General features: G+C 36.2%; 2 protein-coding genes across 3 annotated transcripts in view; both read left to right on the top strand.

Annotated features, from left to right (window-relative positions):
• Positions 1-64: 64 nt before the first annotated feature.
• Positions 65-14,043, top strand: LOC137391065 (uncharacterized). The gene is made up of 9 exons (XM_068077409.1): positions 65-711; positions 1,374-1,542; positions 2,333-2,454; positions 3,223-3,240; positions 3,695-3,872; positions 4,772-4,857; positions 7,910-8,018; positions 9,503-9,635; positions 12,759-14,043. Exons 1-9 carry the CDS (start codon positions 144-146, stop codon positions 13,269-13,271), a joined length of 1,896 nt encoding a protein of 631 aa, XP_067933510.1. The 5' UTR covers positions 65-143; the 3' UTR covers positions 13,272-14,043.
• A 2,192-nt stretch (positions 14,044-16,235) lies between these two features.
• Positions 16,236-16,912, top strand: part of LOC137391009 (chromosome transmission fidelity protein 18 homolog) — a 91,475-nt gene continuing 90,798 nt past the window's right edge. For both annotated transcript variants that reach the window (XM_068077342.1, XM_068077341.1), the window contains exons 1-2: positions 16,236-16,245; positions 16,491-16,557. The gene's annotated coding sequence lies outside the window, so the exon portion shown is untranslated. The remainder of the gene's footprint in view (positions 16,246-16,490; positions 16,558-16,912) is intronic.

The following is a 16,912-nucleotide window of genomic DNA, read 5'->3' as shown; positions in this document are numbered from 1 at the left end:
GCGACTGAGTGGATAGAATGCTGAGGTTGAGAGAGCATCATCATTGACGATTAGCATGATGAGTTTATTGGATGGGAAGATTTATTACCAGAAATTGAGAGAAAATAGCAGTCTTTTACACTATATTGAGTCTGACAGTAAATATGTGGCGCGCTCATCATAAGCACATCCACCTGTGGCACACTGCTCGGAATATTCTAGCAATATTCTATATGTGGCAGATCAATTTTGTCTTCTGCTGTGAAACAAGATTTGAGGATGTTCAAACTAAAGCTCTTTTATCACAAATAGTAATTATTGGAAAGATTCATTCTTTAGACCCGTTACCATCTCGACGATTTCAGGACTATAACATTTACTCAGGGACAGTGCAAGTGACGTCAGTGCTAAAGAAACCAGAGAATCAGACGGATAGTGAGATCATCACTCGCAAACAATATATTCAGATAGAAGGATTTCTTCAGCATTCTTCAAAGAATTCATCATCTAAGCTTTCTACAGCTCAACTTTTACGTAGTACATCAACAGCGACTCCATCAACAAATCACACTTGTTATTCATATGTAGAGCTATCAAAGGAATATATATTATTTATTAGCCAGTCTGCTAGTGCCAGCCAGGGGAAACTCACCTATCATACCGCTCAACTATCTTCTAATTATACCAAAACAGACAAAAAGCTAATAAAGGATGTATTATGTAAAGGTTGCGGTAAGTAAACTTTTTTAAATATACATGTACTTCCTAAATGTGTTAAAATTCTGAAAAAAGTTTTATAAAATTTTTCAACATGTAATAAATTAGGCCAACAGGATTTAATAAAATTGTGGCTATATTTTATAAAGAACATTGAAGACTATCAGAATTTTATCAATAATTAGTGCTTTGGATGAAGCAGGTCAAGAGCATTACAGATGTCAGAGCTCAAACAGAGCCTCATACCGCCTGCTCTAAACAATTAGTTATATTCAATTTAATTTTTATTCGCTCTTTAAATCTATGGCTGGTATATAGACCAACTGGTAGAATTAGTCATAATTGGGAAAGTCAAGGAATTAATGACACCAATTAGCCGTTTAAAACAAACACAGCATGGGACAGCCTTTAGTTTGCGGTTGAATTGGTCTTCCTTTGTTTGGGACAAAATCTGGCCTTATCTAGGCTAACTGTTGGTGGACACAATGGCTGCCTATTAGTAGGGGCAATCGACTACTATAATCAATCTAGCATTTGATACCCACGCCAAACTGAGTGGCATAGGTGGGTGTATTTATTAAACAAACATTGGTCATTTGCCAACTACTTGAAACTGAATAAACCATCTCAGCGATGGTAAGAGTAATATATTTCTATAGCTTTAAAAAATATTTCAGCGAGACCTCCAAACGCTAAATCAAAGCGCAACGTTCAAGTGACTGAAGGAGCTAGCAACTATAAATTATATTGCCGAGTAGAAGGCAACCCACCACCAGATGTAAGGTGGTTCCGCGATGGGGTCGAGCTAGACAACACACACAGAGGCATAGCCATAAAAAACAGAAGGTAAGCTTTGCCAAAGAGAAACAATTATTAAGCTAATAATAAGAGCAAAATGGTGTAAGAAAAGCAAACATATTGAAACATTCCCGAGTATTGCATCATCGGTTGTCAGCTATGTTCTGGCAGCTTCTTATTTTGTCTAGTTCCATTCTCTTTTTAAAAAGAACAGTGAACACTAGTTAAGGCAGTAATTTTCTGCTGCAGCAACCGAAGACGCTTTATGATGTTGCCTTTTTAAAGGAAGACTTTTACAAAATTGTCAAAGCGTAGTGCATGGCTGGTGGTCATGGTCGATAAGGAATGTGATATATCGTATATGCAATGATTGATTAAATAGATAACTGCGCATCACAGCCAGCATCACAGCCAATATCCGTATGTATGTTATTAGCTTATAAGTATTCCTATTCCTATATGCCATATTCCTTCCATATCGTATGCATGAATGGACGGAAGGTATGAATGTCCTTTGACATCTATTGTGCAAACCTCAGCTTGTTTGCCCACAAAGAGTCTAGTAAATATATGCTGCAATTGTTCCCCTTCATACCTCTACATTGTATAAGCCATACAAATTGCTACTTATATTTCCAATTGACTGGTTATTAAGAACTTTGGATTTCGTAATGTTTTATTGTCTTTGACCAATATTGCCTTCATCTAGTTATATCTCGATTAGACATGCCAGTTTTGAAACTATGCATTTTCTATTTCATGTACTTACAGTGATTTAAAACAAACATTAAAATAAATGTTTTTATGCAAATATTACTTTGCATTTATATATTTTTAGGAGGAGAAATGTACAGACTTCATCAATAAGATTCAAGTCGGTGACATTATCTCACATGGCTACATACAGATGCATTGCGGCGAACATTTTAGGAGAGGACACAGCCAAATCACGACTGACAGGTGAGCGATTAGGTCTCGCTTTTCCTGAGTTAAGAAGAGAGCGAGAGAGGGTACAGCGAGAGAGGGTACAGCGCGTTGTATATCTACCAGCAGGCTTCTTTCTTATTAAGCAGATGGCTCTAGCAGTTAAAATCTTCTTCAAGTGAATTGTTCTCAGTAATTCTCCTTAATCAATGGATTACTGTTGCTATTAGCGCTCTAGATGCTCAAGCTCTGCGTTACTCTAAGAACACACACGTTTCCCTATTGTTGACTTTCTAAGTGGCTAAGGAGCTTGGCAAAAACCTAATGATGATCAATTTTTCTATAGACTCTATAGGAACAACTGACCAATAACCATAAATGAGCTGTTGAACCGTATTAATATGACTCGTACTGGCAGGTGTTCCCTGTCGCTTTCTTGCAGACATGGCCATAGAAATGCCAGCGGCTAAAATGTAACATCTCTTTCAGCTGCTGTAGGGGCAAATAGAAAACTAACATGGGACGATTAAGAATTAGTTCATAATTCCTAGCAGTGCCTTTGCATAGCTCCGCATTGGCAGCCTACATGGACGATGACGCTGCTACGAAGGCTAGTTACTAGAATATATCAAGTGATTAGTATATCTCCTCTACATTTCTTTATTTCTGTTTATGAGGATATAAAAGGAGCATCTAGATGTACACTCTCGCTCTATAATACAGACATAGAGTCGTATATAATAGTCTCGCGAATAGTATATCAACCGCACATTAGTATCATTCCTGCTATTTTATATGTTACAGTCCTCGCTGACAGGAATGGTAAGTACCGTTCAGCATGTCGACTTTCTATCCGCTTATATCGACTAATGCTTTCCTCTGATGTAAGCTGGCTTACTCATGCTTATATTATCCTAGACAAGGTTTAGCCTTAGGATTGTTTGCAATTGCGACTGTTACTGGCTGCCAGTGATGATTCACGCTGACTAATTGCTTGTTGCTACTTCTTGCTCAATGATGTCCTTACACGGCAGCGAACAGTTTATAGAGGTCTTGTGACAAGGCTTTCATGTTGTACATGCCACCGGCTTATCATTTCATATCTCTCCAGCAATGCTAGTCAAGTAGTTCCCAATGCCAACTATGAGCAAATACCTCGTATCTAGCATAGGTTGTTGATAAGCTAGCAATTTCAGGTGTACAATGTTTATTGTATTATCTATTTCTATCAGCCTGTAACAGGTAGCATAAGAACCTGAAATTTTTGTTCAAGCAGCTCTCGATCCAACACCGCCTCCACCCGGTGGTGTAGACTGGGAATCGGTGAATGTTGATGACTTGGCGACAATTGAACCAGCGTCCCATTACGTATCCTGTACTGGCAAGGATAAGGACTATTGTCTGCACGGAGGAGAGTGCAGAATCTACCCAGATGGACGATACAAGCACTGCAGGTAAGACGACAGACATCTCACAATAACTACCAGATACCTTTAGGCATCAGACAAAGGATAAATTTTCTCTTTTTTATTGTTTTAAAATTGTAATTCTGCAGACTATATTTGTGATAAATTTTAGAGTGAATAAAAGCAGAAAATATTTTAAATTTTGAAAAAATAATTGATGAATTTTGCAAATTCAACTAAATCTTAAATAAAACAGAAGGGCAGTGCAGTTGCAATCTAAAATAAATTGTGACAAATCTGTCTTTACTGAGCTCAGGTAATTTTACATAATAAATATATTAAATATTAATGCATTTTAACTATTGATGTAAGTTTTTATTATGCTATGTGATGTTCACTACAGGTGTCCAGCGGGATTCGCTGGGATAAGATGTATGGAGCGAGGTGTAGTGAGTAGCGCACGAAGTACGTGACAAGCATGAAACTTAGCCTACCTATTTTACGCATGCAGTTGTGTCCCCTTTGTTACATCCATCCAAATTGGCTGTTGTCATAATCACTATTTTTATTGTTGTTTATATTAGTACACTTTAGTTTGCATGGAGCCTTGGCACGCGTCTGCCATTTTTGTTGTAAACCGAAACGATAACTCCAAATAAATACTAACTCTCATTCTATCCACTAGGTTACCATTTGAAGTACTTAGTTAGCTTCGCCATGCATGAAAGGCTTAAACCAATCTATAGGATTTCAATCATGAATTTGATAAGCAAATAGCTCTATGAGTTGTAGCCTTAGAACTTTCTGAAAAGATAAATGTTGAATGATGTAAAACTGTCATCTGTTTGGACCCAGGAAAGATAATTACTATATTACTTGAATATAGCTCCCATAATTTTATTAAAAGGTTAACTGTTCTTCTTTTAAACTAGTTTTGTCTGTTTTAGGTGTTCTGCAAGATATAAGGGAACACGTTGTGGGGAATATAACCTTGACATTCCGACGGGAGGTCATGTCATACAACCGACAACCGGTGAGCACCCAATGCACTTTACATACCACAACATACAAACAATGCACTTTTTACATATCACAAATTAACTTTGGGTTGTAATAGTGTTAACACCTTAAACATATTTTGAGCAAGTATTTGAGAGCTAGAGAAAGCTTGTTTCAAAGTTACAGGATTAAGAGGAATGGAATTGCTAGATAGTTTCTTTCTAGCTTATTTAAACAGCGATTTTTTTCTCCCTTTGAGAAGCGAAAAATTTTCTATGATACATATTTGTGTTATTCTTCGTTGATGTCCTTGTATGTCATTAGTTTACTTGTTTGAAAAAACGCAGATAAAAATTAGGTAAACTGAATTTACTTAAGCACAGCTCTGTTAACACAGAGTTAGGTAAGGTGAGGTATTGAGGCACTGGCACTGTAACTAAAGTGACAGTTCTTTTCATGACAGCTGACATTTGTCCTAAAACTGGCCTATTGTGATACATCCTCAACACCTTTGCGTCATTCGTATACGGTTGGCTAATAATATGTTATCAACTTTTTGCTTCGCAAAGCTACTGAAGGCCAGTCATGATAATTATTTTTGACCAAATATGAAAAAAGAACATTGAAAATAATTTCGTTCGACAGTAAATTGTCAGGTATGACTACGAGCATGTCAGCGGAGGCTGTCAGCATGCATGGTCAGCGTGTTGCGGCATCCATCTACATGTATGTGGCCATGCCATGAATCTACTTAATATAACAGGACCAAAGTGAAAGATATTCTTAATACAAGCTCTGCTAAGCAGATTTGCTAGTCCCTAGAAATTATAGATTTTTGTTTACACTTTTAGTCGAATAGATTACCAAATGATGTAATAGTTGCTCTAGGCTATGCAATTGCGCAATAAACAGATACCTGTTAGCACTAGTCATCTAGAGCGAAAAATGAAATTACAACAGGCTGTTATAATAGATAGATTTGCAGCCTTGAAACACGAAACTAAGAAAAGAAAAATCCTATTCTTTCAACCCTGGGAGGTTTCCAACTTGTATTAAAACACACAGAAAGAGATAAGTTAATTATACCAATGCAACTATTGATTATTGATAGTATTTCAAATGCTGTCAAGTGAGTTATATATCATGTCTTCTTTACAATAGTTCTCGCTGCTTTCTTCCATTTAACTTGAATAAAAATGGTTTTGCTGGCAGCCGGGAACCTTTGCAAGCATACTAGGTAGCCGTAAGGTCAATATACTGATGACCTTTGACCGCAGTCGGGACGAATGGTTAAATGCAGAGGTTGGCAACATGTCAACAGTTTTTGCAAAATTAACAGTAGCCTACTGTGTTTATTGCGTGAGGAAGTTTTAGCTGAGTTGAAAAGTCAACAATATTAAATAACACCTGTCTCGCTCTCCTGGCCAATTATTGCCTCACATAAAACATAATCAAGTTTGCACCAGCTGGGAGACCTTTTTATAAGCGACTATCTAAAAAGTCATACATGGCGCGACTCGACATTAAATTTTAAAGGATCTGTGTGAATAAATAAATAACGTAGATATGTTCCTACCGTAAATACTAGGATTTGGCTGTTGATAAACCTTGCTAGCATTGTTCATTATACGACTTCTTCAAGCTACCAAAAATACAGCTTTTCATCAGAGATTACTCATATCCAACTGCGCACTTGCATCAACAAAACCTTCCTTGTGCACATACATTTATATTTATATAAAATCAGTAAAACAGACTATAAATTAAAAAAACATTTAATTAATAGTTTCATGCTTGGTAAGAGCAAGCTTCAAATATAATATTTGTACCAGTTTTGGTTACTTTATAGACAGCTAGAACTAGTAAAACTACTTTGAAGCTGGACAATTATGGTCGTTAAAGTATTCATAGAAACATCAGGTTTTAAAATTCAGTAGAAATTTGCTAGCGTGTCTACAAGCGCTGTTGAGTTCATTATTGTTGGTTCAATGATGCTACAAGTGTTTTATAAGTTATAAAAATTATAGTTTGTTTTACCGATTTTAACTTGCTCTGATTTTATCATTGAGCACTCTGCTTAGATTTTACCCTTTCATATAAATATATAAATATATAGAAATATATATTTATATGTATATATTTATATATAAGTCAGAAGATGCAAAGTCATATGAGGTCTAATAACTACAGTAACATGAAATTTGAAATAGATTTGATTGGTTAGCCAATTGCTGTGTTCTCTACTCAGATATTAAAATGTCAGTCATTCTAAGTGCAGCTCTGCTCATTTAGTTATTAGCTCGTAATAATGGCTGCATTGAATTGTGGGAGCTCTCTGATTCATGGAGATAGACTGAAACTTTAAACAACATGTGCATGTCTGCTGTTGAAGGCATCACTCCCTCTCTCTCTCCCTCTCTTTCTTAGTTCAATCTTTCCATAAATTGTTCTCTGATGTAAGCGAGAAAATTTTGTTTATACATTAGCCGACTGTTGCCCAGGGCTCTAAATTATAGCTAGCCTCAGTTCTTATACGTACTACAGCGGGTCATAGAACCGCCTCGACATAAGAAGTTGTGAGATTATAGCTTGTCTATTATCTTATACATTGTTGACTGGCTGAGTAGCTGAATGCGTGCATCCGCACGTACTACACAAACTTTTTTATAAACAATATAATATATTTAGCTTCTGCGTCGACACTTCTAAGGAACCGTCCTAAACTTTCACCTTTAGATTATGAAACAGAAAAAAAACAGAGTCGAAGTAATTCATTTTGAAAACAACAGAAATGTTACAAACATTTATAGTTATATTATTGTATTACTTCATTGGCGATAATTTCATTGTGGACCAGAAATGCTTTCCAAATTGTTTCATAAAAAAAACCTTAAACAAAAAAATTAATATAAAAAAATTATATCGTCTCATCAAGTCTATTATGACCATAAAAAATTGTAACTGAAATTTAAAAATGTAAAAATTGGCTGGCTTGTAAAATTACAAAATAAGGCATTTCATCAGCCTGACATCCTACGATTTTAATAAACAAAAAACTATTAATGTTTGGTTTTATTTCATTGCAGAGGGACTGGAGCTAGGAACAGTGGTCATTGCATTAGCAGCAGTTCTTGCAGTATTTGTTATATTGATGCTTGTTCTCGCGTTTCACTATGGCGGATGGAGATATCAGAGGTGAGACACCCGCATATACCCCTTAAATAGCTACATAAACGTGTTTTTGGCATGGATATCTTAAAAACTATTTGTCAAACTGTCTGTTAAACTCGTAAAATACCTCGAAGCTGATAAATGTTTTGTTAATTTTTAAATTCTTTAATATCAACTTGAAACGATTTTCCTTGCATGTTATGAATGATAGGAGTTTGTGAGACTGGAGTTAGCTTCGGTTACAATATCACAGAAATCACATAAACTCCCACTTTGTGCCAAAAGTTTGAACAATTCAGATTAGGAATGAAATATGGTGCTTGGCACTTCTCTATTATCGCCAATCAGTACTCCACCAGTATTCCATCAGTACTCCATCAGTATTCCATCAGTACTCCATGAGTCCTCCACCAGTATTCCATCAGTAATTTATCAGTACTCCATCAGGCCTCCACCAGTATTTCATCAATACTTCTTCAGTACTCCATCAGTCCTCCGCCAGTACTCCATCAGTTCTTCATCAGTATTCCATCAGTCCTCTGTCAGTACTCCACCAGTATTCCATCAGTACCTCATCAGTATTCCATCAGTATTCCAGCAATTCTCCGTTAATACCCTATCTGAATATTTGAACTCCATAGGTACAACATGAGTACTCTATTAATTTTCTATCACTGCTCCATCCATACTTCATTACACACCTATCAATTTTCTATCAGTACACTATCATTACTCTATCAGTACTCTAACATTACTACATGTCCACTCCATGAGTACTCCTTCATGGCATGTATCCTAAATTTTTCATATAATTTAACATATTGTTTCTCAAAAACATTTTTACAGTTATATGATGGCGTTGGTCGAGCATTAATGAATTTTAGCATCTTTGAAAACTGACACTATCAATAAATCCTGCAGAGTAAAACAGCATTTTACTCATCGCTTGAGTTTAAAGCTTTGCATGGGGTTCAGGAGTGGCATGCCTGGTTATTGCGTGATCTAAGCTGATCTAAGCGCACCTAGAGAGATGCAGGTCAGTCCTCTCAGAATGGAAATAATTAGTACAGCTATTAACCTTTAAACACGTTCTGTAATGCACATCATTGCTTAGACTCAGTGCCTACATCTTCAGCGCAAAATATACTGGACAGATGTTCCACCCACCCATCTTTAATGCTATCGCGCTAGACAGACGCTATAACGCCTGATCAACCGCCGGCGTAAATTGTGTATTGGCCTCTGGAGCTCTTATAAACAAGTCTTGAAGATGCAACATTAGGCCTTTGCTGCTAACAACTTTTCTAGATGTATGCACTCAGACAGTCTGGAGAGTGAGGGAAAGTGTTATCTGCAGCTGGCGGTTTTGCGCCTTTTGACATCATTTTAATATTTGCCACTCAGCTTGTTGGCACAAAAAGCTGAAGATAATTTGAATATTTGGATTTCTAAATTCATTAAAGTAATAGTAGAAAAATATTGACAAATAGTAAAACATTTTGTTTCAGTCGACGAAATAAACGTCTGGAAAGAAAAAAGCTAGACACTATCATGTCTCAACCAAGCAAAGGGACAAACAGTTTTTTAGAAGGACACAACTCTAAGAAAGACGGGTTCCATGGTTCACACATCCAAAGCATGGTACGACCTATTACCTTTATATCAGCCATAGCCTAAAATTCACTATCGTATTAAAAAGTTTGGACACGATATTGAGCGCGATATAACATCGAATACATGAGCATTTCTGAAACACTCTGATATTTTCTTTGTCGACCTTGGGGGCGGTTATCTCTGATACTTGTGGGCTGTTTGCCCATGATCACATCTCGAGTTTGAGACAAGCCTATCTGCATGGTTTATCATCATATGGGCGGACAAGTTATTGTGCTCGGCGTATCTGTTGTATTTTCTGATAGCGGAATGCGAGTTGTAAGAATAGAACTTGTAGTTATACAGCCTCCTGTTAGGCTGCTCGCCTACCTCGTTATCACTAGGGTGTTTTCACAGAACTTCAGGCTCTATGATGAGAGCAGAAGGAAGCTGTATTTGATGTTTCCTGTCTACTGATTATCTCGGACTGCACTCAGTTCTTATCTGGTTTGCGTAGTGGGATGCTGAGATCTCAAACCTCGTCTCTACCCCAAACTTCTACTTTCAGATACTGCTTCAGCTCTAATCTATGTCTGTTGGCTCAAGCATCTCTGTCGATCTGCTACATTTCCTCTCAAATAAACTAACAGCTTCTTTGTTACATTTGAGAACAGCTTGGAATTTTTTAGAACTTGTATTTTATTTTGTATAAGAGCAAAAAAAAACACTTTTGGACAAATTTAGTTGCAATAAGCAATCTATACTCTCGCTGTGAAATTCAGAAGCTGACAACTTCAATGATATACAATTCTGTGTTGAAAAAACTCAAACAGTAATACAAAACTCGCCAAAAAAATACTTTAGTTTTTTACTAATAATAGCCTGGAATAGCTAGTATCTAGCTTGTTATAAGTGTAGTAAGGTTGCAAAGGGCCTATATAGAGCTAACCACATAGAGGAGGCAGACGGAGCAAATTATTCTCAAGTTTTGTCGTCAGCGTGTCAGCGTTTGACCTATCAATTAGTCATAGTGTTTGTGTTGACTCTCATGTTTGTGGCTATCCTCGCTACTCGACTATCATTCAATGATGATTGACTAAATTGTATTAATGAGCTAAGAGAGAGGGCAGCGGTGTGTGGGCTCTACACACGATATATAGAAATGATTTCTTTGTGGAAACAGACCCTAGCTGTCGAATGATCACTCGTAAATAGGATTACTTGTATGCGCTTGATTCACGTTTCCCTTAGCCATTAACTAAGTCTGCAACAAATTATAAAAAGCGCATGCCTAGATTTTGTTTACGTTTGTTCTATGACTTAGTACAGAATGGTCTTTGCTCAATGACTGACTTTAATCATAGGAAAAGTCCAGATGCAAATATTTTATGACCCAGTCTATGATTCCATAAAATGATTGTAACTTAGTCCCAGAATCGCGTCATCATCTTTTCCTAAATCTATGAATGTGTTGGTGTAAGAAAGGATTGTTAACAGTCTGTCTCGGTGTGCTTGTACCTCACCTGTAAACATAATCAAATGTTGCTATACGTTCATTGACATGTTTATCACTTCGAATTAGTTTCGGAATGTCTCGAAAATTTATGGCCGACTCAATAGCCAACTATCTACTAGGTTTCCATGCAGCACCAAGTCTCAAATTTACAAGTTTGTTTCCTAATCCGTCGGCCTCCTTCTAACTGTCCAAACGGCTGGTGCACACTATATCGTCATATCTCGGCATTGATGCCACAATCCATCGCTTTTTTGACGCCATCAAGTCGTTTGCACATGCGCTCGTTCATGAAAAAGCCGCCATATTTGTAGAAAACGATCGTTTTTCTTTTATTTAATAGTACTTTTTGGTGTTGTTTGGATACTATAATAAAAAAATTGCAAACAAAAGCATTGTTTTCAAACATTTATTGCAAAAGCTTCATGTTTTTAACGATAAAATTGTCTATAAAGATGGCCGACAACGATAACATTATGTCACGAAAAAACGAAGGATACTTTGATTATAACGATGTTCACAATTTCCGCATTTGCATCAGCAAATACGCCGCTATATAGTGTTCTCATTTTTTTTCCGAAGGTGCCTCCTTGTTGCCGCGTGCTCGAATCAAATACTAGTCCTGCAGCAACTAGCATAAACGGGAATAAATGGATCACACAATCCGTGATAGCGAAGTACCATCGTCGAAGTGGTGCACATTGTACAGGCTGTCGTTGATGCTCTGCGAACTATTGAAAAAGTCTGACGGCTGCAAACTTTCTTTACATATCCGTATTGCTTCGTCGATGCCAGCGGTTCACAGTCCGATAGACAACGATGAATAATGAATGTACAACGCTGATATATGGCGATATAGTGTGAACCAGCCTTTAGGGTCAGCATCAAATAGCATCAAGGCAATCTGCTAAATATAGGAACATTGTTCTAGCCACAGAGATGCTGCCTTACCCTTTTATTATCCCACACTTGTATTACAAAGCAATTCATTGTACGCTTGTGGAGCAGACACCACTGTGGCCACATGGAAGTAATTAGGGCTCTGTCTCACAGAGTCTGCATTTTTCTAGACCCTCTTGTGATTTCACAAGAATGCTTCATCAAATAATTTTACACTGCTGAAAATTAAATTAGTTGAAGCATGGATAGCTGAGTTGAACTTATAACTAGAACTAATGTGTTTTTATACGATAAGTTATAAAAATCTTTTTAAATTTTTTCCATACAATAGAGTTTACAGAATATATTGTTTTAGTAAATTGTAGAGTATAATTACTTCTTGTGTATATGTTTAGGAATAGACAGTTTTAAGCAACACGTTTAGTTATTTCAATATTGTATTATAAGTACCATATATATGTATATATAGGCCTATATAATATATGTAGATTACAATATTATATGTATAGTAATATACTATATTATAATAAATTATATATGATATATTAAATATATTAATTTATTATATATACAGTAGGCCCTATATATATATGCTGCTAGGATCATAAGCATTAATTGCCTGATTTTACGTTAATATTAGTTTAATAACCAATACAATTATTAGTGAAAACAAAAGATAATAGGCTATGGGCTGCTCAACTCAAGCTAAAGTTAAATGACCTTTTATTTAGCTATTTATTATTGTTGTTCTCTTTTAGGATCCACAAACAGAAATCCCTAATTTGCCTCATCGAAGGTCATTGAACTTGGAGAACTACTTTCCTGCTACCTCCTGCGACGTACTCTTGAGACGAAAATCTTTTGGAGCCCGCTCGGGTCGACCAGCGAGCCAACCAATAGATCGTCGTTTTACTAGATCTCGTCTCAGCGGTACATCGACAATAACTGAAAGAAGAAATGACGATGAATTCGACGTCCTACAAGAAAGAACACCAGCATCTGCATCAATAGAGCTAGATACTTCAAGATCTGCGAGCTTGTGCAGTGACAGCCACTGTCCCCCTAGAAGCAATATAATCAACGTAGAAATTAGTAGTTTGCACATTTCGGAAACAACTCTCGACAGTACTGATTGTAACACACCAAACATACCAGCGAATGGTACACCTAAAAACCCTCCTACATCCCAGTCACCCAAGAATCCTCTAGTAATAGACAAAAATGCCAATTCACCCCGATACAATCACACGGGGTATCACGACTCTACCTAAGACTACAGCCAAAAGACAGAACTAAGGCTTTATCAGTAATCTCATTTCCCCCTACTTAACTCCAACTCTGACAGCGCTTGTTTTTTTTATTCAGAGTTGTACATTTGCTATACGTGTATTTCTATTGCCATAAGACCAAGTCTCCTGAAAACTGCCTCTATGCTTCATCTAGCTGGTTGATTTATCTGTTAGGAGTTGCGTAATTGTAGTTATTTATTTTCATCCTGTCGGCGGAGCCGAGTATGTGCACTTGGCTTTTGTTTTGCTAAGCCTTTAAAAAGGAACCCCTGTACCATACTTGAACCGTAATAAGATTCTGCACTGAATATTTGTATTTTATGAAATTTGTAAAGACTTTTATTTCATTCCACAAGTTGTGCATTTGTAACAATTGAAGAGGAATGAAGTTTGGCTTATTAAGACGCTAACCTCTGAATGTTTGACCAAATGCATATCTTTGACCGCAATCTCTTTACACAGATAAAAGATGTATCAGTCATTATTTATTTATTACATTGTATGTATACCTATTATGTACATAGCATCTATCAACGCAATCCAGAAACCTTTGCTTCAAGTTTCGACTTATTTGCAACTCTGGACACATTTTATGTTAGTTTTGGTCACTTGAATGTTCAGTTTTAAACTATTCTCGCAGCATACTTTTGATTTAGTTTTTTCGTATCACTGGTAATTCTATTTTTCTGAGTGATTAATGTTTATATACTGCCACCTTGAATGCGAGACAATAAAAAATTGAAATAACCGCTCACTTATATGGTTATATTTCATAACAGGTCACAGCGATAAGATGTTCTTTTGGTGTTCTGCATATACCATACTCCCATCATGGGTACGAACTGTAACAAAAAACATTGCTACAGCAACTTACTCATTTCAAACAGAACTGCTTTTAACACATAGAAGCCTTAATGAGCGCAAAATGTCTCATCCATCAAATTCCTCAGTTTTCATGAAACAAATAGGGTAATTGGTCAATCTTTTCACAGGGAAGTTAAACATCCAAAAAAGGAAACCAAATTAAGGAATTTCCTGTATTTCCATTTGCTAAAATTATTTTTCGTCATTCAGTGTATCGTGGAAGCTAAAAGTATTCTCTTCATTGAATTATTAGGTAATCGAATGGGCATAACTCTTAGAAGATTCGATCATTAGAAGCGGCGGTCGCTATGGACCAGAGAAGATAACTCTTTGACAATCAACGACACAGTAGATATTTTTATCTAATAACCAATCAGACGCGTTGTCGGTAAAATGTGACCAATGGATTTGGTTTCAGGAATGCATTGACGTTGTTTGGTAACGTTCATGTAAGTAAGCGCAGAACATTGTTCTGCGCTCGCTAAAAATGAATTGTAATTTATGGTCTATTCTTAGTCGTAACATATTTTAAGGGGGACCTATTATACGTTTCGACCAGTAGGCGGAGCAAGAACAGCGAATAATATAGCGGGAACAGTAAACCATCTTGTGCATAGTTGTACTGTATTTTACTAGTTACAGTATCAATTTTACAACTAAATGACATTTATCGTACTATAAAAGAATTTTGTTTTAGTATAGCGCTCCATATTTGCTTACTACCCTATTTGCACATCGAATAACTATATTCGTAGTTTATAGATTTTTAAACGGTGTAGCTATTTATTGTTTAAGACCTGTGCAGTAATAGACGACGTGATCGCATTACGCCTACTAGATTGAGCCGAATGATATTTGAAACTCCAAATTATTGTCACTTTTTAATTTGACGATTTGCTCTCAGCTAATTGTTTTATTTGTGATGCAGACATAATACACTCACTTTGTGAGTCGGCGAAACAAACATGTTAAATTTTACCATGCTTGCAGGAATGCTTGCTCCTAATGTGTACTTCCTACTTCATGGGATCGCATACGACTCAGAGGGTCGTTATAGCGATATGTAAAGGTTACTACAAATGTTATTGAGACTACATAAGTGCAACCAAAAATGTAATTAATACCTGACAGCAAGCTGTAATAAAAGAGTTTAAATAAGACTCATCATATCAATATTTACTATATTTCATATACTATTTATTATATATAATACTATATTTCAACCAGACACATTCAAAAGACCTTGGAGGCATCGTCAGTATATATGTAAAATGTGAAAATACTATGATATACATGTATTTATAGTATTTGTATAGTAACTGTATGCATTGCTTAAATGAGTTTTTTTGTGCCCTAGTGTTGGTATGGCCTGCAAAAGCACCTGTTCTTGTCATGTGATTACGTTGTGACCCTCAAGTGTGGTCTGATTTTACAAGATCCTATCGTTCTTACAAAAATTGAAAGTAGTCGCTATTTCCTTTTTACCATACTGCTAGTTGGAATTTTATGTAATGCATTATTTTTGTTTTCCTTTTTGTACCAACCAATCCTTCAAAGGGCGGTCAGATGTGAGAAACTTGTAAGATAATGAATAAAAAAAATAGGAAATAGGAAAAGCTCTTTTTTCGTTTACATGTCTGGTAGCCTAATTTGTTGAAATAAAACAGTCGTTCACTAGAAATAGCCTGATATGAGTTACAGTTGTGATTAGCCATGAAGAGCATAACTCATTTGATCCATGTTCAATTTCATCACGCGATTCTTATAATGTTTTTTCCTCTAGTTTTTCATGTTTGGCGTGTAACATTTTGTCTTCAACATTATAAACCTACTATCATATTTTTAAATGAAAAACTGAAATTTCATTGAAAAAGAGAAGTTGTCTTGATGCTATGTTTAAAATTGCAGCTTTCACTGAAGTAATTGCTATAAAACTAATTTCAGAAGAATAGCGGATAAAAATCCGTAGAACACATAGAGATGGTTTAATAGATTAATATTGTTTATTAAAAAAAGGCCATAACACTGATTAAATAACACAGGGTTACAAACAAGAATAGAATTTCCTTGAAGAAGAAGCCATACTCATGCTGTAAGTAAATACATTCAAGAATTGAATAACTCCAGACCATTTTGCTTGAGTTTTCTAAAATTTTCAACTTGTTAAAGGAAAAAGCAAATGGGCTATTATGAGAACATCAGTCATTTCCTTCTCTTAGTCCTTATGTTTTCAACTGGTACTTAATTTTGAAATGAAGTCCAACAGTTTCCACGCGTTGACTTACACACATCTCATGCAAAACATCAGCAGAAAATATAGACAGATTGATGTTACAGATTGTGGCTTCAAATGCTAAGCACGAAAGATTGTTCAGTGTGGTGTTTGGGCGACACGGAAACGTCGGTATGTATCTAGTTTCACATAATGGTGCATTTCTAATTGTCTCTTCGGCTGCCAATTTTGTTGATGAACTAGTACATACAGTAAATTTACACTTTTGTATACAAAAGCATATAACACTCAACGAAAATTTGCTGCCTGGAATGTAACCAAGATTCACCATAATTGTACACATGTATATGTGCCAGTAATGATAGTTTAGCCCTTGCTCTCTTGACACAGGTATTTCAAATTATCAATCACTTCACTGTACATAGTTCAGCTTCAGGTAGACTGTACATTAAATGCAACACAGTATACATCGTAGCATTTACATTCCACTGTACAGCTGCACTTATATATGCACCCAGGCGTTTCC

The sequence above is a fragment of the Watersipora subatra genome, chromosome 3 (genome assembly GCF_963576615.1).
Source record: "Watersipora subatra chromosome 3, tzWatSuba1.1, whole genome shotgun sequence".
Lineage (NCBI taxonomy): Eukaryota > Metazoa > Bryozoa > Gymnolaemata > Cheilostomatida > Watersiporidae > Watersipora > Watersipora subatra.
The sequence above is the reverse complement of the archived record's forward strand: the minus strand, read 5'-3'. Positions and strand labels throughout refer to the sequence as shown.